Source organism: Silurus aristotelis (assembly GCF_946808225.1).
Source record: "Silurus aristotelis genome assembly, chromosome: 2".
Classification (NCBI taxonomy): domain Eukaryota; kingdom Metazoa; phylum Chordata; class Actinopteri; order Siluriformes; family Siluridae; genus Silurus; species Silurus aristotelis.
The window spans coordinates 37329874-37356239 of NC_139575.1; the positions used below are offsets into that span (position 1 = coordinate 37329874).

Genomic DNA, 26366 nt, shown 5'->3' on the forward strand with positions numbered 1-26366 from the left:
CTCAGACCTTACAGTCAGTGTTCCTGAGAAACACTGCAGATCCTTCTCCACCCTGCCCAGGATCCAGTGCTTCCTGAAGATGTAGTTCAGGCTTGCTGGCTTCTCAGATATCTCCTTTTTTATGTAACAACATGAAGACTGCAGGTTTTTTTTTTTTTTTTGGTGATGGTTTGCAACTTGGTCTCTAATGAAGCCCAGACGTCTGATGTAGTGCAGCAGATGAGATAATTCAGATCATTAACACGCTGTTACTGAGGAGATGATGGACATAAGGGAACATTCACATGGGAGGAGCAGGAGGATGGGTTTAAACTCAAAGCATAAATGATGGATGGATGGATGAAGGATTGAGAAGATGTTGAGTGGGCAGATGGATAGATGGCTAAATAAGATGATAGATAGATAGATAGATAGATAGATAGATAGATAGATAGATAGATAGATAGATAGATAGATAGATAGATAGATAGATAGATAGATAGATAGATAGATAGATAGATAGATAGATAGATTAATGGATGGATGGATGGATGGATGGATGGATGGATGGATGGATGAATGGATGGATGGATGGATGAATGGATGAATAGGTGGACACAGAGAGACGGGTGGAACGACAGATTACAGGAACACCCTATAGAGGAGTATAAAGGAATTCACACATCACAAATACAAAAACAAATGTTTATCTTTATTTCTGATAGTGTTATAATACATATTGTCTCCATAAAGTCTCTAATTGTTCATACTGCTCTACACAGCTATGTCACATGACACAGGCGTTGTGCTGGGGTGCACACGTCACACGGGTTTATTATTATTCTTTTTTTACAGAACACCGACAGATCGGTACACGAGTCTGTGGCACACACTACTCTGAACAGTAACTACATGGACCAGACTGGACAGGGGGACGATTTGTTTACCGTTGCACAGTACGTCATTTTTCAGGAGTTTTTTTTCCTCTTCCACAGATTTGAGATCGTTGTGAGAAACCGCACCGGATGCATCTTCGAACTACACCGTAGTTTACGACAGACTCTTTTTTTCTAACATGCCTTTTTAAACAAACTGGGAATGTACACTGTGGAAGTGGACTGTGTGTGGTGTGATCGCTGCACGCTGTGGTGAGGATGTGAGATGAAGATTCCTCATAAAAATGTGCTGCGAATTTTTAAAAAAAGATCAGCGTGAAAAATCTGTCTGTTTTCTTTCCTTCTTTGGCTCACAGACGGTTTATACGCCTCGAGTTCCTCTGCAATCTCACAGTAAAGAACTTTACGTTTCATCCACTTACTGTGATACCACACTCACACACACACACACACACACACACACACACACACACACACACACACACACACACACACACACACACACATGCTATGTGGCTTTGTATGTTATTTCACACGCACAAACACATACACTGTTCATGTATGCTTTGTATCACTGTAGGTAATTTCACACACACACACACACACACACACACACACACACACACACACACACACACACACACACACACACACACACACACACACACACACACACACACAACTCAGCCCATATAAATGTAGGTTATTTGCCTTTCTCTTACACGAACACACACACAAACATATGCACACCCACTGTGTATATGTAGATTTTCACGCACACACACACACACACACACACACACACACACACACACACACAGGCATACATACTATGTACCTCTGTAGGTTTTACACACACACACACACACACACACACACACACACACACACACACACACACACACACACACACGGGCATACATACTATGTACCTCTGTAGGTTTTACACACACACACACGCACACACACACACACACACACACACACACACACACACACACACACACACACTCATTAGGTATCTTTGGGCACAGTCCCTTAGCTGAAAAATAACTTGGTTTTTTTATCATCATTTCACAACACATTGTAAAGATAAATTTGGCATCAAAATCTTCTCACCACGACCACATAGATGTCACACACACAATCACACACATATACACACACACACTCGAGCCTACACCCATGAGTCTGGAGATGCGGGGTAGGTCTGAGCGCGGTAGGAAGGCCTGCGTGTGGTGGAGTAAAAGTCCACGTAGTTGGTGTTGCGTTTGAACGCCTGCCTCTCGCTCACCACAGGGTAGTGCAGCGGCTCGTCCAGGTACGGATCATCGTAACCCATCGGAGACCCCAGATACATTCCGTACGTGTCGTACGAGTGCTGAGACGGCTCGTCCGAGTAGTACAGCTGGCCAAGCTGCAGAAAGACAACACACAGAAGGGTGTGAGCACAGGTCCAAAGAAATGCTACCAGAGGACACTGTATGGTTCAGTGTTCTCATAAACACTGCAGCCGCATAAACACTGCGTCCTCATAAACACCACGTCCTCATAAACACTGTGTCCTCATAAACACTACATCCACCTGTGGCAGTTATTACACTGCGGACGTTGACTAGGAGGTAAATAACCACCGAGCTCCACAAAGGGAAGTGTTCTGAAAAGAACATTATTTATTTGAGGAACATCTGTCCATTGTCTCTGGTGGACATGAGGATCACATTTACTTTGAAGTACTGTATATTATAATTAGCTAATCATTTATTCATCACCATGTTCTTCATGTTCTCCATGTTCCCTGTGTTCACCTTGTTTTCTGTGTTTCCTGTGTTCTCTATGTTCCCCATAGTAATCGTGTTCCCATGTTCTTCATGTTTTGATTAATTTGACTCAAACCAAACAGAAAACAAAGCCAAAAATTTATTGATTTTGCTCCAACTTCTACAGAAACACTTCCAAAAAAGTTAAAGGTTTACCTGTGACCTGTGAGGTTCCTCATGAGATGGAGAAGGGAAGGAGCTTATGAAATAGGCAGAATGCTTTCCTGGCCCTAGAACACATGAAAATAAATTACATTAAACTAGAAAGTAGAAAATATTTGAAAAGTATTGGAACACCTGACTTTTCTACCCATATCTGTTTCTTCACCAAATCTGGAGGCTCACAATTGTATTAGACGTCTCCGGATACTAGAGCATAAATTTCCCTCACTTAAACTAGGAGACCCAAACCTGTTCCAGCAAGACAATACCCCTGTCCACAAAGCCAGCTCTATGAAGATCTGCTTTACATGGGTTGGATTTGGTGGAAGATCTCCTGCTCTAAACCCTATTAAACTGCTTTGAGATTAATTTTTCACACTGACTGCACCCCAGGCCTCCTCACCTCACCTACATCAGTACCTGCCTTTACTAACACCCATGTGGCTGCATGAATCTCAACAAATCTCCACAAAATCTAGTGGAACATCTTCCCAGAAGAGTGGAGGTTATGGTGACTAAATGTGTAAATAGGATTTTCAAAGAAAGCACAAACCAGTCTTATGTTCAGGTGACCATATACTTTTTTTTTTTTTACATGTAGTGAAACCTCCACCATGCTTCGCTGATGAGATGGTGTGAGATGGTGTGTAATAAGTTCTTCATAATGCTTCAGAGATTCGTAAAAGTCAAATATCCCAGATGCCTTGTCCTATACAGACTAGAATTACTTTATTCATATTTATTCATTTTGTAAAGATACATTTGTACACGTTCCTCTTTGTCATACCTGTGTACAGTGTTTTGTTTCTGTTGGCGTCTCCGTAATAGTTTTGAAGTTGCATAGATGACTGAGCCCTCCTCTTACTCAACCGATGCTCTCTTATCCCCAGCATAGCCGGCGAGGACGTGGCGCTACCACCTAACATCACGACAAGCAACATTAAACATGGAAACGGCAACTTTCTCCATCCAATTTAACTAAAGACCGTTTTCTCGCAGCTGGCTCACCTGATTGGATCACAGGTGACATCTGTAAGTTGCTGGTAGGCAGCGTGGGGTGCGACCGGTACCGGTCTCGCTCCAGGGTCGACACCGGGGTGATGAAATGGTTCTGATTCCATCCATCCTGATATGGCAGAGAACACAAGTGTGAGCATTATACAACTGGATGGGGGACAAAGAAGAAGATAAAGTACAATGCTGCGTACCCTTTTATAGATGTTGCGTAGATCTCTGTACTGCCACAGTGTGTTCAGAACCTGTGCTGCAGCTTTCACCACCTTCATGGAATATCTGAAGTACAAAACAGAGTCAAACTTCCATCCTTAGCACCAAGGTTCAGATTGGCATTGTCATTACTAGGATTCACCTGAAAAGGGCGCCGCGTTCAGATTTAAAAATAGACAAAAATCACCAAGGAATCAAATACAGTGCATCCAGAAAGTCTTCACAGAGCTTAAATTTTTCCACATTTTGTTATGTTCCAGTTTTATTCCCAAATGGATGAAATTCATTATTTTGCTCTGCTCTCACCTCTCCCCACGGCCCCGGCTGATGCTGACCAGCTTGTCAATGCCCCCCACCTGGGCGAGTGCACGAGCGTTCTCCATGTTTCTGCTGGTGACCTCATGAAGGGCACAGCACACCGCTGCCACCGTCTCGTCAGAGAGCAGCGAGGGTCCATGACCCGGGAGACGAGTCACCAGATCCGGCATGGCGTACTTCCCTAAATCCAGAGACATGGGTTTTTTCACTTAATATATTATTAACACAATGAGAACCATTTATTTCTTACATATACGTTACAGTTATTCGCATATCCCAGTTCGTTAGAACACTGGGGTCAGCCATGATACCCTGCCCCTGGAACAGCGAGGCTTAAGCTTGGCGGTGCTTTGGCTTGATATATATTAGAGATACATATGCGATACGATTCAATATTGTACAGATCATTTAATTTATTTCTTTGGGTCAGAGAGACAAAAAAAAACGCAGCTGTTGGAGCTCTACCTCTGCCATGTTAATCTGTATTCTATATGTAATCTGTATCTCAGGACACGCCTCGGTCTCCGTAGTGTTGTTATACTCAGCGGCGCTGAGAGAACGCGCTCAAGAAACAGTTCAGCGAGGAGAAATCAATCTACATAGAAAAAATCGGTCACGAATTATTGGTCACTTTTTAAATAATAAACGTAAAGAACATCTACTAACAATTATGCCGAAATAAATAGTTTTTTTCACTGATGCAAATATGTAAGTTAATATATACTGTAAAGAGTCATCAATATTTCTTTTTTCTCTCATGCCCACCACCCTCGCCAAGTAAATATTTATCAAACAAATAACTAAATAAATGTGATATCGCTCATATAGCAACTGACCAATTAGCTCTTTGTTCCTGGCGTCCAGAGCCATGTTGCGCAACGCCGTAGCCACGGAGCAGACCACCCGATCGTTATCCATCCTCAGCAACTCCACCAGAATGGGCAAACCTTTCTCCTTACGCACTGCCGCTCGGATATAGGATGCAAACTGTTGACATAGTAAAACGCAAAGAATAAAGAGAAATAGATTGAATGAAGATTTAAAGAAGTTTTATGACCCTAACGCTCACTGCAAACCTGAAGTTTTAACATGAAAGAAATGAGACTGGGACATGAAGACCTGAATAGAATGAAGATTATTGCATGAAAGTCAGCAGAAGGACATTGTGTTCTTCTTTCACACATGGACAGAATCTTACCCTCCACGACCCAGCGGAGAGGTTTTGTAGAGACCCAGCTGCCCCCTCCAGCGTGGCCGGGTTTGAGCTTTCGGCCAGCAGGGTGAGGTAAGGCTTCACAACCGACGGGTGCCAAAGCATCTCTGCACCCTTTGGACTTCCGGAGAATCCTGGGATAGGTCCAACTCCGTCCCACTGCGAAGGAAGTGAAAACCTTGAGTTAAATACCATGAGCATTCCACCAATGACGTTTATTCTTCCAAAAATGATGCATCTGAAACTGTTAGACACAATCCAATGGCAGTTTGGTATTAAATATTACAAAAGAATCAAATTTGTTTCATTGTTTTTATGAGATTATGTTCATATTGTTGTCCTGAGCACTTCGGGGGAGTGGTAACTCAGTGGTTAAGGTGCTGGGTTACTAATTGGAAGGTCGGGGGTTCAAGTTGTGGTATTGCCAAGCTGCCACTCTTGGGCCCTTGAGCAAGGCCCTTAGCCCTCTGTGCTCCAGGGGTGTCGTATCATGGCTGACCCTGCGCTTTGACCCCAGGTTCTGAACAAGCTGGGCTATGTGAAGAACGAATTTCACTGTGCTGTAATGTATATGTGACAAATAAAGGCTCTTCTTCTTCTATTCAGTAGGGTCAATATATTCAGTGAATTCAGTAGGTTGAAAGTGTTCAGTTAGTGCTGTAAGTTCAATATTTTCAGTAGGTTTATTAGAGTCTGTAAGTTCAGTATGTTCACTACATTACGATAGTGCAGTAGGTTCAGTTATTTCAGTAGGTTTAGAAACATCATTAGGTTCAGTAAACTGAGAAAGTAATTTTTTTCACTTTTTTGACTCTTGCCTGCTGATCCTGCCAGGACCTCTTCTTCTTCTTCTTCCTTAAACCCCAGCAGATAAAATCCATTTGTTTGCTGGACGGATCATTGCCAAGGAGCGTATCCAGTTCCTGAGTGCCCATCAATCGAGAGGGGGGCATCTCCAGCTCGAGACGATACGACAGGTTTCTCAGCGTGCACACACAGTTTTCCACAATCTGAGGGAAAAAAGAGATGGGTCAAGAAACGGCCTGAAGAACCTGAAACAGGACAGGAGGAAACAGGTAACTAATCACAGTATAGAAAAGCTTTCTGTTTAACAAGCCGCTAGTCTGCTAACCACCTGAATGCTAATTAGCTTGACTAGCTAGTTCACTTACCTTGCTGTCAAAGTCTGAGGTGTTGACACATGTTTTGATGATGTAGAGAAGCGAATCGATCAGTCCTTCACAGCAGCGCATCTGCCTGCGAGCCTCTTCACCAGCCGAGCTCAGGTTTCTGACCCAACACAACACAACACACACACACAAACACACACACACACACACACACACACACACACACACACACACACACACACACACACACACACACACACACACACACATGAATCAAGTGGACATGCAAAACATAAACTACACTGCCCTACATTATTATGCATTATTAGATTTCAAGAAATCTGATCTCTATATGTTTCATCCTAATAATAAGGTTAATCTACTGAATATACACAACAGCATACGGACAAATGTTTGTGGAAACCTGTGCTTCAGTTTGAATCCCATCCCATTCCACATGGTTGTATCAGACAACTTGTCTGGGATATTTTACTTTTTAACGAATGCATCTCTAATCTTTAAATGCTTCATAAAAATCATCAGTCTCAAAAAGCGAAGCATGGTGGTGGAAGCACTAAACGGAAAAAGTATGTGGACATCATAAGCATTAGATCGGTATGTGTCTTTTTTTCCCCTCATCTTTTTTAACACCCCGTTTTCACATTTAATCCACATTTGCTGCAACCTCCACTCTTCTGTGAAGCTGTTCCTCTAGATGTTGGAGTGTGCTTGTGGATTTGTGGAGATTCAATCAGCCACAATGGTGTTAGTAAAGTCATTTATTGATGTAAGTGAGGGGAGGAGGCCTTGGTTCAATAAGATTGAGGACAGAGGTATATCGCAGGAGATCTTCCACCAAATCCCAACCATGGAAAGCATATATTCATGGAGCTGGCTTTGTACACAAGAACATTGTCATGCTGGAACAGGTTTGGGTCTCCTAGTTCTCTAAGTAAAGGGAAGATTTAATTTAATAAAGACATCCTGTGTGCCTTCAATGTTCTGGTAACAGTTCAGTGAAGAACCACATACTATATGTCCGGAAAAGGCGAGTGTCCAAATACTTTTGACACTTTTTCGTAGCGTAGATCTGGTACAGTAATCTGATTTTTATGTGATTTCTAGCCATGCACTAAAAAGGCGCATGGCTACTTATGGTGCATCAATCAAGTGATCGTGATACCTGAGGCATCCGGTTGTGTTCCTCAGCACCACCGAGGAATGCAGTTTTAGCTTTTGGTCCTCTCTCTGAGGGGCGGCGCCCCAACCCGAGTGAGGGATGATGACGATGTTGGTGAGAGGTCCAAGAGCGTCGCGCACGATGGTCATCTTCACGGCGTCGCACGACGATAGGTTCCACAGCACGCCTGCACCCGAGCAGAGCGTTTAGAAACGTCGCTAAGTCCAGCTGAACTCGAGCAGAGGAACAAAAACTCACCGGTCACAAGCTCCCGGATGTCAGATTCCGGGGTTTTCCTCAGCAGCCGGAGCAGTGCTGGGATTCCTCCGGCATTCCTCACACACACCTTATTGTCGTCGGTTGCTTTGCCGAACACCAGGTTCCTGAGAGCACCGCATGCGCTGCGCTGCACCTCCAGGACCTTGTGATCCAGAAGATCAACCAGATGCTGGATTCCACCGAGCCGACACACCTGTACATACAGGAAGGGTTGAAGATATGTGTGTGTGTGTGTTTGTGTGTGTGTGTGTGTGTGTGTGTGTGTGTGTGTGTGTGTGTGTGTGTTTATATATGTGTTATATGTGTGAGTTTGTTTACATGTGTGTTTATGTTTGTGGATGCACATATGTATGTTTGTGTGTCTGTGTGTGTTTTTTTGTGTGTGTGTCTGTTAAAGAAGTGTGCATGTGTGTGTTTGTGTTTGTGTGTATGTGTGCATGTGTTGAGGATATGTGTTTTTGTGTGTGTGTGTGTGTGTGTGTGTGTGTGTGTGTGTGTGTTCTTGAATTAAAAATGTATATGTGTGTTTTGTGTGTGTGTGTGTGTGTGTGTGTGTGTGTGTGTGTGTGTGTGTGTGTGTGTGTGTGCATGTACTGAAAATGTGTTTTTATGAGTGTGTTTATGTGTTGAATGCGTGTGTGCGTGTGTGTGTGTGTGTGTGTGTGTGTGTGTGTGTGTGTGTGTGTGTGTGTGTTAACCTCAGTCTTAATGCGGTTGTCTCCGTAACACAGATGCTGTATGTAGGCAGCAGCGTTGGCCTGCACCGATGGAAAGTGGTGCTGCAGCATGCGGATTACCTCAGGCAACTCAGGATCTCGCCACGCAAACTCCCTACACACACACACACACACACACACACGCACACACACACACACACACACACACACACACACACACACACACACACACACACACACACATACATATTTGCATCTTATAAACAAGAATAAAATAAAACGGTTATAGAAAAATCAGTCACTGACACTGAAGACTCCTTCCGTAAAAACCTTTAGTTATACTGTTGCCATAGAAACGATCAGCGGATTTGTGAATTAGTTGCGTATATTAAACATATCAACTGGTATAATTATGTCAGTACAGTAAGTACAGAATTGGAAAGCTGTCGAATATTTACAGACATTTAGTTTAATGGTTTAATGAACATCGACTTTCACGTCCTTACCGAGGATCTTTGTGGATGCTGTCGATGGACGGCGATCGCGTGGAACAAATGTTATTGTTGATCCCGGATGCGTGTCTGCTGTAGTTGGATTCTGCTGATCGGTAAAGGGTGGAGCGATACGTGTCAGTGTGTGAGGGAACCGAGTATGCCCCCCTCTGGTAGCGCAGGGTACTACACTGACTGGTGGTTCTCGGAAGAGTCCCCAACCCTGATCCGGGAGAGACACAGTGGGGAACCCGAATGTAACACAATGACATATATATTTATTTATTTATTTATTTATTTATTTATTTATACATAACATGCCTTTCTGGAGCAGCAGTCATTTTCAAATAGCTAAATAAAGCCATATTCAATTTATTCAGAAAGAACATTTTATGCCAAGGCATAAACCAGGGCCAAAGTCTGAGGTTCTGAAATGATCACACATTTGAGGTCATTTTGCATTTTTTCTTTTTTAAATTTTTTATTGGAAAAGATTATTTTCTATTCTATATAATTTTTTAAAGCATTCAGCAGTTTCAGTAAATTCACTAGATTCAGTAAATTCAGATTGTTTATTAGGTTCAATAGGTTCAGTAAGTTCAGTATGTTAGTATGTTTAGTAGGTTCAATAGGTTCAGTAGGTTCAGAAGTTTCAGTAAGTTCAATAGGCTCAGTAGGTTCAGTATGTTTAGTAGGGTTATTATGCTGCATAGCATTAGTAAGTTTGTATGTTCAGTAGCTACAATAGGATCAATATGATCAGTACGATCAGTACGTTTATTATGTTTAATATGCTCAGTAGGTTCAGAATGTTCAGAAAGTTCAGCGGGCTCATTATGTTTAGTTGGTTCAATATTTTCAGTACGCTTAATAAAGTTTTTTATATGCTAAGGAAGTTCAGTAATAGTTTTATTATCTTCAGTAGTTTCGGAAGATTCAGTTGGTTCAAAAGTTCAAAGTTAAAATGTTTAAAATTGTAACATTTATTTTACTTATTTAGTTTAACATACAAGATTTCAGCACCCACTCCAACTCAGAAGAACTCAGGTTATTATTTAGCAGTTTCATTGTGGTCTGTATGGTATACAGTGTACCTGTGTTCCTGGACAGACCGCTCTGAGAGCCGTGGGTCGGGCTCTGGTACAGCGGGTTCTGGAAGGTTCTGTCATCGTAAACCGAGGCGCCATGATGGTCCGGAGATTGGGCTTCCTGGCCCAGCTGGCTGTGTTGGCTGTAGGAGCTCTGCAGGCCTACATGAAAGTTACAACCAGAAACAATATTTCAAACAGAACACCACACCATGCTTTCCACAGCAATCCTATTTACAGTAGTGTCTCCCAATCTAATATATCGGACTGATGATCAGCTCAGAAGGTCATTGGTTTAAATTATCACATCATTTAAAATATCAATTATGATATAATATTATATATATATACACTGTATATATAATATTTTCATATTATATAAATATGTTTATATATAAGTATTACATAGATTATAATACATTTATTGTATATTTATGTTTTTATATTTAGTAAAATTATTATTATTATTATTATTATTATTATTATTATTATTATTATTATCGCTAGTGTTAATAGCAGCAGTAATAGAAAAGTAGTCATAATAATTAAATAACAAATATTACATAATTAAAAAAATACTATTATACTATATACTCTATATATTATATTATTATCAATTAATTATCATTTATTATTTCATTATTGAATTAATATTTAATTATCAACTATTATGATTATTATCAATATTAGTAATAGTATTTTTAGTAATAATTTAATTCTTTCTCATAAGTATTGCACCACTGCTTCTTGGCTCGACATCCTGCACTGCTGTCACATTTTATCGTGTACGTGAGCAGCTATACATTTTCTCAGGCACTTTGTTTGGGAACAGAAGCAATCCCACACGCTGATTTAAATAGGTCAGTGGAGCAGATCTCAGGTATCTCACACTCAGAGCTTATCATCGTCATCGTGTCGACGCACCACAGGAGAATGTGGCTTAAGGATTTAGTGATTTCCTGCTAAACAGGAAATCAAGGTTTGGTGTCACAGCATGAGTTACGACACACACTCACACCCCACACACACACACACACTCACACCCCCACCCACCCGCACCCACACGCCCACGAGAGATATAAATACACCAGGATGACTAATAATCTGTGACGGCATTACCATATGTTTGGAGGAGCAAAATAACTGGAGACATCTTCGCAGTGTTCATCATCAACACTGAAGTCACCTCCTCTGCTCACCTGTAAGACTGTCCGGTCTGGAAAGAACGATCCTCTCGAAGAAATCGTATGCCCGTGCCCCAAACGAGGAATGTGTGTTGTCATACGGCTGTGCCTCATGTTTTCCCAGCGTCCCGTAGTGCTGCGGCTGCGCCGTCATGCCGGACCCCAGAAGAGTCGGGGAGCTCATGCCGTCCCTGAGGTGCCCAGGATAAGCAGACTGGAGCGTGTCGGAGGACGGAGGCAGAGTGGTGCCAGGGAAGACGCTGGCCAATGGGCGGGGCTCCGAGATGATGGGCGAACCGTAGGGGCTTCCCAGGGTTGGGCGAGAGGCAGGCGGAGAGGGGGCGTAGACGGGAGAGGAGGCACGGGAGGGTACTGAACTCACACGCCGCATTACACGGCCACCTGACATCTGCATACACAGAACACACGACAATGATCAGTGCGCGAGATCTAGCTGAGTATATATATATCTATACGAGGTGATATCAAAACGTTTGGAGACTCGCTCTGTTTACAGGAAAGTACTTTATTCATCTACGTTTCCACACTATCACCTTCAAAACAGTCCCCTTGCACAGCAATGCAGCAACTCCCAACGTTCCTCCGGATTGTGTCCAGGAAGTCTTCTGTTTGAGATTCGTGCCAGATCTCCACAACAATGTCAAAGCAGCGACCTTTGAGCTGAAACTTCATCTTCATGAAGAGGACGAAGTCCGCAGAAGCCAAATCTGGTGAGTAGTGTTAGTAGTACGGTTCTGGCATTTTCAATGTTTGGACTCGTCTTCCTGATCTCTTGTCGTCTTCTAGTGACGTTCTCCCGCTCTTAAAGAACTGCCTAAAGATCTGCTTGAAACACCTCAAACGGCTCGTCGCAGCATCGCCTTATGTCAAACGTATGTCACATCAAATGTCTCTGTGGCAGATTTGCGCAGTTTCACACTGAATTTTACATTTGTTCTTTGTTCTATATGATCTGTTTTGATTGCATGTCCAAATTTGCATACCAGTCCCTGATTGGCTTTTCATTTTGTGATGTCATAAAATAAATTCAGCCCTTCCTGTTTGTTCAAAAGCAAACAGACGTCTTCAGACTCTCACCTGCGCTAGCGCCTGACCCTCCGCCCTGGACCCCATGGCCAGGCTCGGACTGAAACTCGGGGCGGAGCTCGTCGACTGGGACCGTCCTTCCGACCTCCTTGGGGTCACTAGGTTGCTATAGTAACCACTCACTTCCTGATAGCCGCTGTCTGAATACGAGTTCATCTGCGTGGAGCTGCGCGAGTTTGCCGCTGACCCTGAGAGAAGGACAGCAGCGTAGGATTTAGCAGACGGAGAGCAAAAAAGATAGAGTGCATAAAAAGAAAGAAAGAAAGAATGACAGAAGGACATACACAATTTTTTTTCATTGTATTACGATTAGTTTTATTTTTCACTAATGAGTCAAAAATGATTTTTTTTATTCCCTCAAGATACATACATTGAGGAATTCTCGGAAATTTCGCGAGTAAAATGTACGTTGCTTTTTGATTTGTGTTACTCTAATGCATGCACTGATGAACCCTCACTTTCATGCAGGGAGATTTGCTCCAGTTCAGGGGAATAGGGTGACCTTTGACCTCTAATCCCGAAAGTAGGTGAAGGGCAGTCTTCCGAAGCGTGGAGCTTGGACAAACCTGCCGCAGAGGAGTCTGGAGAGGGAAGAGTTCGATATTCAGGCTATATGACATTGTGTAGTACAGTACAGTGTTGATCATGCATAATGTATTTCAACTTATTCTGCACTTTACATACTGCGCAATACATAATGCACTACACTGTATATTTATATATATATATATATATATATATATATATATATATATATATATATATACACACTGCACTACTCTACACATACTCAGTGTGTGTGTGTGTGTGTGTGTGTGTGTGTGTGTGTGTGTGTGTGTGTTGTGCTGTACTGTACATACTGTACACCAGGAGTCTTCAATATTTTGCGGGTCCTTAGGCGATAGAGACGTGGGGCAGGAGCCCCCCCGATATAAAATGCGCCACTGATACTAACACTGATATTCAAAGAAACCGATCGATTTACGCCAGTTACATTATGTTAAGACAATTAGAACCACGTCGTTGTTGTACTCGCGTCATCGCCTTATATTTTTCTATATTTGCTAATCTTTTAAAAAGATTTATGCATCATAACAAACTTACGTTTCAGAATGTATCAACTCGTCTTTTATTTTAATAGAAATTAACACTAAATTGTAAAGTCGGGCAGACAATGATACATTTACATGAACTTTAGCGTTACATTAAATTAAACTTTAATGTAATAATTACATAATTCTTTTAAATTAGATATTTTGTCTTTGATGTTTTTTTGACCCATGTTTATTTAAAAACATTTTTATAACATTTCAACATTAATTATCAGACCCCCTGCAGTACTGCATTGAAGACCCATGGTGTAAACTGCACCATGCTACACACCGCACTATATTGTTTACATCCTGCACCATAATTTACATATGCTGCACTGTACTGCATATACTGTATACACTACACTATCTATATATATATATATATAAAGCTCAAATACCACTGACTGACTCACTCACTCATCACGAAATCTCAAAATCCACTGAACGGATTGCAATGAAATTTGGAACATACCTTCCTCTTGGGTCTTAGGTGCTCACTAAGAAAGGGTTTTGAAAAATTCGCCCTGAATCGCGGCTAACTCGCGAAAAACGCGATTTCTCACGCATTGTAAAATCTTCGAAATAACATTACGGATCCTCATGAAACTTACTACATTGTTTCTTATTACATGTTAAATGCACGATAAAAATTATTTTCAAAGTAGTTCTACACTATTCCCTAAAATATAAATATACTGCACTATAATATACTCTACTGCCACATACTGTTTCTATACTGCTTTATAATGTAAAGTACTGCACGCTACACCGAACTCGACATACACAATTCTGCGCTACACTGAAACTTCTCTGTTGTTGGTAAAATGCTGGCTCACTGCGAGTCACACAACCTCTCCGACTCCTCCATCTCAAGCTTTCGCTGTGTCTCACGAGGACTCTTTAACATTCTCTACATGCCACCGTTTACAAGCGCTCGTCATCCATTAAAAGGACTTTTGCGTTTAGAGTTTCACTGAAAAGCCACGAATCGAGTACGGAAGAGTCTTTTACCTGCTGACCTCCACAGCAAAGACTTCTCAGAGGAGCTTGGAGAAAGGAAGAAAAGGAAGACGGGAAAGTTATTTCTCCGTGATGAGAACGCGGACGTGCAACTATAAGCGGCTAAAAAGTACAAAAACAAGTACAATTGGACATCAAATGTTCAAGCTTCAAAGAGATAAAAAGTGTAAACATCTGTGTAAAACAATGTATCGTTTGGGTTGTTTATGATTCGTTACATGTTTGTTTAATTTTAATATTATTTTAATGTTAATATTATTTCGAACCTTTTTTAAGTTTATCCCTAATGAGGAAGTCGGTGGTAACTGTGGCGAGAACCATCCCCCCTGCCCCCCCCCTCATAATAAAGAAAACTTCAAAGGAACCGGAATCAAATGGGAACCTCATCCTCATCACCAAGAGTCCATTCATTACAGTTCCATCATCATTGAGGTCTTTATGTTCCACGCTTAAATGCAGAACTGTTCATGCAGACTGCAGTCCTGAACCATTAGCAGATGTTAATATCAATTCCAGTCCAAATCCATCTTTAAAGTTCTCAAACTGCTCAGGAACATAATGGATCTTTAGGCTGTTGATGTGGAACCAACCCTGAGTGGTCACCAATTAAAGAGAAATCCATCCAGATGTGGTTGGAAATTTACTGGGAATTTATAGGAATTGATACAAATATAAACTGATATGCATGCAAAATAATAAAAAAAACTTTCATGTAATTGTTAGTATAATTTTGTTTATTATACAGTAATAATTTTGCTTACACAGCAGTTTTTAACATAAATGCTTGTAATATTCATGTAATTTGCCTGAATACTCTGAATGCTGAAACTATGTGTGTCTGGGGCGTGGCCTCACCCTGAAGTACATGTGCTGTGTGCATGTGATTAATGAATGTGCAATTCAACTCAAATCGCATTAAATCTGGTTGTTTAACCAAATATTATCCTGCAAGATTTTTCGTTTTAACTACATTTAAATTCCCTGTTACGGGAAAACCTGCAATTCTGTAAATTCCCAATTTATTTATATTAATTCCTGTTAATTCGAAAGGAAAATTTGCAGTCTTGGAAATTCCTGGAGTTTTGCAACCGTACTGGTAGGAGCGTTTTTGAAGCATGTAAGGAGCAGGAGCACGTGGCTGGTAGCGTCGACTCGAACAGACACGGAAACAACAAGGAGCAAAAGGGGTCGGGTAATAAAATGTCAAAGAAAAACATCCATATGGAGACGCACACACACACACACACACACACACACACACACACACACACACACACACACACACACACACACCAACCATTCCTGGGACACCTGAAAAAACATTCAACTGACACACACACACACACACACACACACACACACACACACACACACACACACTTAATGCATTTTAAATGTTGATTTTTCTCAACAATATATTATTATTTGTTAAATATACGCTGTGCTGCCAAAGGTATTGGGACACCCTTGAAGACTTCATGAAGATCTGCTTTCCATGGGCTGGATATATTGGAAGATCTCAAGTGGCCTGCTATAGAGCTCAAACCTGATTAAACACCTTCACTAACACCATTGCGGCCGAATGAAATCTGGTGGAACATCTACCCAGAACTAAAGATGGACCTTATAGTCAGGTGTCCACAAACTTATTTTTACTCACAAGATTTTGCCAATGACACATCATACGTTTTTATCCACTTATAGTTACGTTCAGTGGTTATACACATACAGCGATTATGCCACAACAAATACACGCATTTTTACAAGCCTTAAAACAAGCTGTTACCATGGAAACCGACATACACCAATACACGAGCTACACAAGCACATTTGGCATCTTCTGACCAATCAGATTTTTTTTTAATTCAGGAAAGATTTTATATTTTGCACTGTTAATTTTTAGTACAGAAATGCTGACACACCTGTCACTGGCAGCACCTGGAGACTCCGCCCCCAACCTGCATCGTTCCAGCTGATTGGCTACGATCTGCCTCTCCACCTCGAGCTCTCTGGTGAGACGTTCGAACTGGAGCTCCTTCGCCGAAGAGCAGGGGACGAGACACAATCAAACACAGGAAATGTTTTTTTTTTAACAAAGTGAAATCTTTTTACGTTCCTTTTTTTTTTCACCGTTTCCGTAGTGTGTGTGTGTGTGTGTGTGTGTGTGTGTGTGCATGTGTGTGTGTGTGTGCGTCCTTGTCACAAGTTTAGTGAAGATAAAGTTCCATACAGAGTCCCTCTGGCGATACCATCCTGACCCTTGCTGTCTCTGAGGCTGTCCTCTGTCTCCTCTCTTGAGTGTGTGTGTGTGTGTGTGTGTGTGTGTGTGTGTGGCAGTCGCAACAACTGTGCTGTGCTGTGCTGTGTTGTGCTCTCTGACAACAGCTCATTAATTCAGCTGTTTAGTCTCTCACACACACACACACACACACACACACACACACACACACACACACACACACACACACACACACACACACACACACACACACACACACATTTAAAAGACAGGTACGCCTCTGAAAATCATTTCTTGTTTTCCTTTTTAACTGTTTATTACAAAACGAGTGAAATACGTGGAGTAAAAAAACAAACGTGAGACGTGACGCTGCATCGTCTGTGCTGCGAGCCGCCTGTCACAACAAGACTCCACCATTCAGCTCGCTGCTCGGCACCACAAAGCTCGTCTTGTGAACCGGATTGTGGGCACACACACACACACACACACACACACACACACACACACACACACACACACACACACACACACACACACACAGTAATATTGGTGTTTTTATGAAATCTCCTGCACCTAATCGAGCGTCTGGATGATGCACTGGCTGCCCGATACGATCAGTCCGAGGTTCTTATTATCCGTTTTTCAAAAACATACACAGTATACTGTGTGGCCAAAAGTATCAGGACACCCGGGTTTCCACCTAAATGTGCTTCTTCACCAAACTGTTACCACAAACCCGGAGACACACAATTGATTAGGACGTCTTTAAATGCAGGATGCAAGACCCAAACCTGCTCCTGCATGACGATGCGCAAAACCAGATCCATGAAGATCTGCTTTACATGGGTTGGATTTGGTGGAAGATCTCCTGCTATAGAATTTAGCCCTATTGGACATGCTGGATGTGAACGCTGACTGCACTCCAGGCCTCCTCACCTTCTCACCTACATCAGTACCTGACGTTACTAACATCCACGTGGCTGAATGAATCTCCACAAATATTTAGTGGAACATCTTTCCAGAAGATACGGAGCTTATTATAGTAGCAAACGGAGAATGAAACGTGACATGGGAAATTCTCAAAAAGAAGCAAATACCATCTTACGTCCATAAACTTTTGGCCATAGAGTGCATGAGTTGTCATGTGTGTTGTCATACGCGATGTGTGTATCGCATATGTGTGTGTGTGTGTGTGTGTGTGTGTGTGTGTATATACCTGCTCTTTGACAGAGGCCAGGATGTTGGTGGTTGTGCTTTCCATCTCCATCTTGGTGCTGGTTCCTTCTTCACAGCTATGCTCCTCCTCCTCCTCCTCCTCTGCTGCAGGCCCTGGCTCAGGAGTAGGCATCGCCCCTACACACACACACACACACACACACACACACACACACACACACACACACACACACACACACACACACACACACGCACACACACACACACACATTTTGAACGTCCCACCAGAAATTAATCACCAGCTTCACAAATAAAAGCTTCGTCTCAAAAAATCATAATAACCTGTCAGCTGTTACAATGATGGCATTTCTGGCACCATCAGACTGGCACTGTGTGTGTGTGTGTGTGTGTGTGTGTGTGTGTGTGTGTGTGTGTGTGTGTGTGTGTGTAATCCTCAGCTTAGTTGCGCGCTCCAAAGAACGAGGACGTGAAGGGGAAATGTGTCGTCCAAAAGCCCAGCAGGTGAAAACACCACAACACAAACTGCTTCCCCTCCAGACCCCACTGCGTTCGACAGAAGGGAAAATAACTACACACACACACACACACACACACACACACACACACACACACACTGAGTCACACTCTCACAACACATGCTTCTCATCATGCTTTTCATATCTCCTATATGTCTCAGTGCAGTCAAGTGCAGAAATATTGGCACCCTTTCCCACCTCTCTTTATATATATATATATTCATATGTATATAAATTATTTATATTTACATCGGCGCAGCGACATAAAAGTTACCGATGAGATGCATCGATTTCAAAAAGTGTTCATTTGTATCACGATGCAACGTTTCGTTCGATTTTCTTTACTGTTTATTATTTAGAAAGTGACCATAAATTTGTTACCGACATTTTATACATCGATTGATTTCGCCTCGTTGAACCGTTTCTCTCAGTACCGCCGCTGCTACGTGAATACGAAGCATCGCGGCGCTACGGAGACGGAGGCGTGTCCTGAGAGTCACGTAGAATACAGATTAACATGGCAGAGGTAGAGCTGTGACTCCCTGCAGACACAACATGGAAAAAAAACTTCTGGTTTTATTTCATCTTTTAAAAAGAAGAAATGGGACTGTTTTATGTGTTTGAATTGAGTTTGGATTTTTATATCGGGTTTATTCGATTTAAAGGTTTTTGTGTCAGATGTGAAGTAAACCGTGTTTGTTTGAGTTCAGGAAAACTACATCGGATGGGTTTTGAGGCTGATGATACTTAAAGCCTCAAAATCGGAAAAAAGAAAAATCTGGTTTTAGATATTCTGTAAAAAAAAAATTGCAAAAAAAGAAAAAGACAAACCATAGACAAAAAATATACATGATATAAAAGGTATATGACCAAAAGTTTATGGACACCTGAGTATAATCTTTTATAATAAGCTCCACTCTTCTGGGAAGATGTTCTAGATTTTGGGGTCTGCTTGGGGAAATCCGTTCGGCCACAAGAGTGTGAGTAAAGTCGGGTCACGATGGAGGTGAGGAGAGGAGGCCTGGGATGAAGTCAACATTCCAGTTCAATAGGGTCGAGGGCCAGAACTCTATAGTAGGAGATCTTCCACCAAATCCAACCCATGGAAAGCAGATCTTCATGGAGCAGGTTTGGGTCTGGTAGTTTTCGAGTGTAAAAAAAAAACTCATGCTTTAACATCCAAAGGCGTTCGATACATTTGTATCACATATGAATGGAAAAGTCAGGTGTCCTTATACTTTTGGGCAGATAATGTGAGATTCATTTCACATCTTTAATAACGTTTTTTTTTTTTTTTTTTTTTTTTTACATCTTTTGCAAGTTCGTGAAGGTCCTTCTGAACTCCTGATTTGGTATTTGGTGAAATGCGGCGTTTAAAGAAATCACGAAGGAAAAGAAATGAGATGTAATAAAAAACGATTATACAATAAACATCAACTGTTTTACCTTGAAAGTGCACCTGCTTTTAATAAGCATCATTATAAAGCTGTTGGAATGAGAATTAAGACACACACACACACACACACACACACACACACACACACACACACACACACACACACACACACACACACAGACACACACACACACACACAGACACACACAGCTATATAAACATACAGTACATAATGTATCTCCTACAAGCAGGACATAATTAATTAACACAACACACACAGACACACACAACACACAAACACACACACACACACACACACACACACACACACACACACACACACACACACACACACACACACACAACACACACACACACACACACACACACACACAGCCTGAATCACCTTAGATCTAAATGAAATTCCTTCTCCTCCTCCCCCCCCCCCCCCACACACACACACACAGTTTTCCGAGTAGGAGAGGAGAGGAGAGGAGAGGAGAGGAGAGGAGAGGAGAGGAGAGGAGAGGAGAGGAGGAGAGAAGAGGAGAGGGCAGAAGAGGAGGGGTGGAGAGGTGGAGAGGTGGAGAGGAGAAGAGAAGAGAGGAGAGGAGAAGAGGAGAGAGAAAAGGATGAGAGGAGAGGAGATGAGAGGAGCAGAGAGGGGGAGAAGAAAATAAGAGGTTAGGAAAGGTGGAGAGGAGGAGAGGAGAGAAGCGGTGGAGAGGAGATGAGAGGAAAGGAGAGGGGGAGAGGAGGAGAAGAGAGGAGAGGTTTTCAGAGGTGGAGAGGAAATGTGGAGAGGAGAATAAAGGAGGAGAGAAGGAGAGGAGAGAAGAGGAGAGGAGGAAAAGAGAGGAGAGCGGGAGAAGAGAAAATAGGAGAGAAAAGAGAAGGAGGAGAGGAGTTAAAGGAGATGAGAGAAGAAGTGAAAAGAGGAGGAGGAGAGGAAAAGGTGCGAGAAAGGAGGAGGAGAAAAATGCAGAGGAAAAAATAAAAAAAAGAGAAGAGAAGAGAAGAGAAGAGAAGAGAAGAGAAGAGAAAGTCATGTGATGGTGTGTGTTAGCTCTCTGCTCAGGACTCTCAGTCTGTTCTTCTTCTTCTCCTCCTCAGTGTTGTTATTAAATGAAGAAATCTTCACTCAGTCTGACCTCTCACACACTTACACACCCCTGTGCAAAAGTTTACACCCCCCTCCTCGAAATATATTACATTACAGCTTCCTTTTCTTCAGAAGGAAGAACGATATAAAGGCGGAAAAAACAACTTACTTAGAAATCACAAATATCTCATTACAGACGTCAGTGTGATTAAAGCGCTGGGAAACCAGATGAATGTTGCGACGGAGAAGGACACGAGACTGAAGGGTGAATGCAGCAGCTGCCACAGGAAAGGATCTGGTTACAGAAAATCATTAAAAGGTCCAACGTACAAGCAGCTCTAATGCAGCAGCTCCAATGCAGCAGCTCGATTGCACCCCTAATTCAGCTCTAATACAACTCTAATACAGCTCTAATTCAGCTCTAATACAACTCTAATACAGCTCTAATTCAGCTCTAATACAACTCTAATACAGCTCTTATTCAGCTCTAATACAACTCTAATACAGCTCTAATTCAGCTCTAATACAACTCTAATACAACTCGAATTCAGCTCTAATACAACTCTAATACAGATCTAATACAACTCTAATACAACTCGAATACAATTCGAATTCAGCTCTAATTCAGCTCTAATACAACTCTAATACAACTCTAATACAACTCGAATACAATTCGAATTCAGCTCTAATACAACTTTAATTCAGCTCTAATTCAGCTCTAATTCAGCTCTAACACAGCTCTAATACAGCTCTAATACAGCTCTAATACAGCTTTAATACAGCTCTAATTCAGCTCTAATACAGCAGCTCTACTACAGCTCTAATTCAGCTCTAATACGGCTCTAATACAGCTCTAATGCAACTCTAATGCAACTCGAATGCAGCAGCTCTAATACGGCTCTAATACAGCTCTAATACCGCTCTAATGCAGCTCTAATACAGCAGCTCTACTACAGCTCTAATTCAGCTCTAATACAGCTCCTTTACAACTCTAATGCAGCTTTACAGCTCTAATGCAGCAGCTCTAATGCAGCAGATCTAATACAGCTCTAATACAGCTCTACTACAGCTCTAATTCAGTTCTAATGCAGCTCTAATGCAGCTCTAATTCAACTCCAGCACTCAGCTTCATCACACCAGCCAGTCACTGATTCTTTCCCTAGAATGGAATGGGGTATTATATTCTTTAACCTCACTGCTGTGCACGTTTGTGACGTGTGCCATGACCTATTTCACGCAGATGGTAAAAAATAAAAAATACATATATTGCTCACACTGTCACGTGGAAACAGTGTGCACGGTGTGATTTTTATCTACGGGTGCGTGCGAGTGTCACAATGCATTTTACACACAATCCAATCAAACGATCAAAATGATCTGTAAAACCTTTTTTTTTTTGCAGAAATAAATGGCTAAAATCTCTAGACGTGGTTCGGATCCCCAGCTGTGCCATCTGCTGTCTACAGTACAAACTGGCCGAGGATGGAACCAGATATGTTTTAATTAGATCGGGGAGAACAGGGAGACGTGAGGGTTCCTTCTGCTGCGGGTTGAAAGCTCCAATCTGCCGTCTGCAAACTCTGTGTGTAAAGTTAGCGTGGAAAAAAAGACCCATCCGCACAGAGGTGTGTGTTCGGTGTGTTCGGTGTGTGGTGTTTGTTTGGTGTTTGCCGTAACCCTTCGCAGATGGTAGCGTGACAGTAACGTAGAGAATGTATAGGTTTTTTTTTTTCTCTTGAATCTACATGCTCTGCATAATTCATCAGCTTGATCACGCAAATGAGTCACATACTTGCTTCTGCAACACTTTGGTCAACGTGAGTGCACACATTTAATTATAAAACACTACTACGCAAACGTTGAGCTCGTAAATAAGCCACTGATCCACAAATACTTTAGTTACTGTATTGTGTAAGCCCCTCCCCCTTTACTTGATTAGTTACGGAGGTTTTTCACAGCTACCCTGGGCTTGTTTTTGATTGCGTGAACATCAAACTAGCAGCTCGCGCCAACAATCGAGATAAACACCGCCAAGTCACATGTTCTGTTACGCCCCGGAATGATGAACATCACATACGTCACTATTTTTGGTATTTTGAGTAACAAAAGAAAAATTTACGAGTAACTAATCTTTGCTTGAAATACACAATATGGACAATAGAATTGGGACTTTGGGATTTCACCAAACACTGTAGAATAAAATTCGAGCTAGGAGACCCAAACCTATGCACGAAGCCAGCTCTATGAAGATCTTCTTTCCATAGGTTGGATTTAGTTAAAGATCTCCTGCTATAGAACTATTGGGGACCTTTGGGACCCCAGGCCTCCTCACTTTCTCTCCTACATTAGTACCTGACTTTACTAACATCCATGTGGCTGAATGAATCTCATACAAATATCCACAAATTCTAGTGGAACATCTTCCCAGAAGAGTGGAGCTTCTTAAAAAGGAAATGGAGAAAATGGAGAATGGAGATGAAGAACTTTAGAGTCAGGAGCTTTATGGAGCAGACTTTGTGCACAGGGACACTGTCAAGGTGGAACAGATTCAGGTCTTTTTAGTTCCACTGAAGAGAAAATTTCAAGCTACAGCATCTACATATGGCTTGAACAGCCAAGCGTTTCAATACTTTTGGCGATAAAGTATCATTTACGTAATACTGTTTAGTGTGACTATAAATAGCTCCCAGTGAGGACGGGTTGGTACAAAGATCTAATCCATCAAACTTCTTTCAGGTCAATACATGAGCTCTTTTGAGATTATTTGGATTTTTCTCTCTACCATCTGAAGCAGGCCAAAGCCACAGGACGGCTACAGTACATGCCATAACATAAACATAGCGTGTTAATGCCCAGAAAAAAGCTCTTCATGAAGCTCATTCTGGAGAACGTTAAAGATTTCTGCAGGACATGGTCCGTTTCTACATTCTCAGCTCTTTTCGTCCTCGCACATGCTGACGAAGAACAAATCGGGTCTACTTTTTTTTTCCACATGAAGGTCAATCTATTCTTCCAGCTATCCATCCCACCATCCATCCCTCCTCCAGGTAAAAAAACTAAATTAAAAAAAACACAACCCCGGCCTGCAGGAGAAAAAGGAGTGAGGAGACTCTGTGGAGCTGCAGGATGCCGAGCTGCAGGATGTGGTCAATGCCAATCATCCTTGCATACGAGTTCTGGATCAATCCTAATAAAGATCCACTGTTTCCTCGGCCCGCTTTCGATCCACGGACACGTGTCAGCGAGGAGAGATTAGCCTGAGAACATCATCATCATCATCAACATCAGAATCAACATCAACATCAACAGCAACGTCAACGTGAGATTCATCTTCCTGAACCCGAGCTGGACCTTGGTGATGAGGACCATGTGCGAAAAGAACCTTTGTGGTGGCAAACAGATTAATTAAATGGTTCAGTCACGTCTATAGAGGGAAAAAAAGAATGAAAAAGAGAGAGAGAGAGAGAGAGAGAGAGAGAGAGAGAGAGAGAGAGAGAGAGAGAGAGAGAGAGAGATGCGTCGTGATCAAAATGGAAAATGAGTGACGGCGCAAAGGGAAGAAGAAGAAGAAAAAGGCGCCTCGATGCACAGGTTTAATTAATTGATTAATTGGTTAATTAATGAACCCATCTTTGCAGGATTTCAGCTCATTTCCTCCCGAGCCGCACTGACATCTCATCCCAGTGAAGAGGCTGCTGATGCTGATGCTGATGCTGAGACGGACGGACACATGGCTGCTCAGGAAAAAAGAAGCCTCCTACCTGCTCCTCCGTGCACACTATCCGCGACGCATCCGTGCCACAGATGCGCCAGATGTTCCCATTCCTGCTCGGCGTGGAGACAGAGACAGAGAGGCTCTGGTTCCTAAATGGAGGCCGTGTCGGGGTTCAACGCGCTCTCCGTCCTGCGCGCTCTCCACCGGTAGGAGCTGCTCCGCCGCGTGACGTAGGAGCTCCAAGAAGATGCTCGTTGTGGAATGCCATTAGAGTCAAACACCCGGTGTTGGAGGTGTGGACAAAAAAAAAGAAAAGAATAAAAAAATAGAACACTATGGAAGGACAAATGGACCAAAACCAGGATCAACAAGACGTTTATTGCCTATTTATTTCCATCCAGAAGCCTGACTTCTTCAGTTGGAGGCCACTGAAGGAGACAATGGATGTCTCAAAGCTGAGATAAAGCGGTTATAAGGTTGCATAAAATGTATAACTTTAGTGTTATAATTGTAATATAATTATATCATGTTTTGATCGAGCAAGTAGAGAATGTGACAAGGGAGAACTCCCTGAGACGGCATGAGGAGAAAACCTCGAGAAGAACCAGACTCAAAAGAAAACCCATCCTCATCACCATTCTTGATTTTCCTCATCTGTAAAGTTCTAACCTGTTCATTGTGATAGGTTCAGGCATCTGAGATGACATCAGTCTGCAGTAGGAACTGTGATGGCACTAAACCAACAAATCCTGTGTGCTTTATATCACCTAGTCATCCTTCATCTCTCTGAAATATCCTCAGAATAAAAGTTCTAGTGCAGACATTCATTCATTCTGATCTGACTGTAGACCTGATGATGCTCTGCTGCAGAGGTAATGAGCACTGAATGTCTGGAAGCTGCGTTGATAGACAGATGAGAGAAACAGCTTCTCGTTGTTTTTGTGAGCTAAATTTTTTTAATTTATTAAATTTTGTCGTTACATTTTTACCGTTAATTTGTTCCTCACATTTTACAACGGCAGCATTCGCTCATGTTTGTAAGAACTGGTTTATTTTTTATATCAAAAATGATTGGTTTGTTTACGTATGTTTTTGTTTGAACTATTTTTTATTACTGATTTTTTTTTCTGAGGACACGAAAAACAGCACTGCATTTATACGCAATAATCCGTTGATCGGATTTACAGAAGTGTCGAGATCGTTAACAAGGTTTATAGATAGATGTAAATCTCTATAACTGCTCAGGAAATGTTCAATAGAAGAGAAATGCGCATTCGAGTGATGTACATTTATCTCATGTGTACTGCTGAGCAGTTAAAAGACTTGTTCAAAGGCTC

General features: G+C 42.0%; 1 protein-coding gene across 9 annotated transcripts; it reads right to left on the reverse strand.

Moving 5' to 3' along the window:
- Window positions 1-670: 670 nt before the first annotated feature.
- Window positions 671-25731, reverse strand: pkp4 (plakophilin 4). Of its 9 annotated transcripts, none has more exons than XM_083525074.1 (24): window positions 25076-25729; window positions 18321-18457; window positions 16788-16900; window positions 14857-14891; window positions 13210-13332; window positions 12743-12939; window positions 11660-12053; window positions 10467-10622; window positions 9388-9595; window positions 8903-9035; window positions 8184-8397; window positions 7929-8112; window positions 6788-6905; window positions 6434-6625; window positions 5601-5774; window positions 5239-5389; window positions 4391-4583; window positions 4066-4150; window positions 3866-3983; window positions 3645-3776; window positions 2852-2925; window positions 1777-2292; window positions 1530-1705; window positions 671-1309 (listed from the first exon to the last, which is right to left on the reverse strand). In XM_083525074.1, the coding sequence occupies exons 2-22, from the start codon at window positions 18450-18452 to the stop codon at window positions 2053-2055; spliced, it is 3366 nt and encodes a 1121-aa protein (XP_083381200.1). In that variant the 5' UTR covers window positions 18453-18457; window positions 25076-25729; the 3' UTR covers window positions 671-1309; window positions 1530-1705; window positions 1777-2052. The 9 variants fall into 9 exon arrangements, with proteins under 9 accessions (XP_083381200.1, XP_083381198.1, XP_083381201.1 ...); XM_083525072.1 differs by having other exon boundaries at window positions 1347-1705; window positions 1753-2292; XM_083525075.1 differs by lacking the exon at window positions 1530-1705 and having other exon boundaries at window positions 671-1296; window positions 2170-2292; window positions 25076-25731.
- Window positions 25732-26366: the final 635 nt, after the last annotated feature.

Bases quoted from the DNA above. Each gene is read 5' to 3' on its own strand.
- pkp4 (XM_083525069.1), bottom strand. From the start codon at position 18,452: ATGCCTACTCCTGAGCCAGGGCCTGCAGCAGAGGAGGAGGAGGAGGAG. The intron at 14,892-16,787 runs GTGTGTCAGCAT...CCTTTCTCCAAG, and splicing joins CCAGGTGCTGCCAGTGACAG to CTCCTCTGAGAAGTCTTTGC. The intron at 3,777-3,865 runs GTGAGCCAGCTG...TCGTGATGTTAG, and splicing joins GTCACCTGTGATCCAATCAG to GTGGTAGCGCCACGTCCTCG.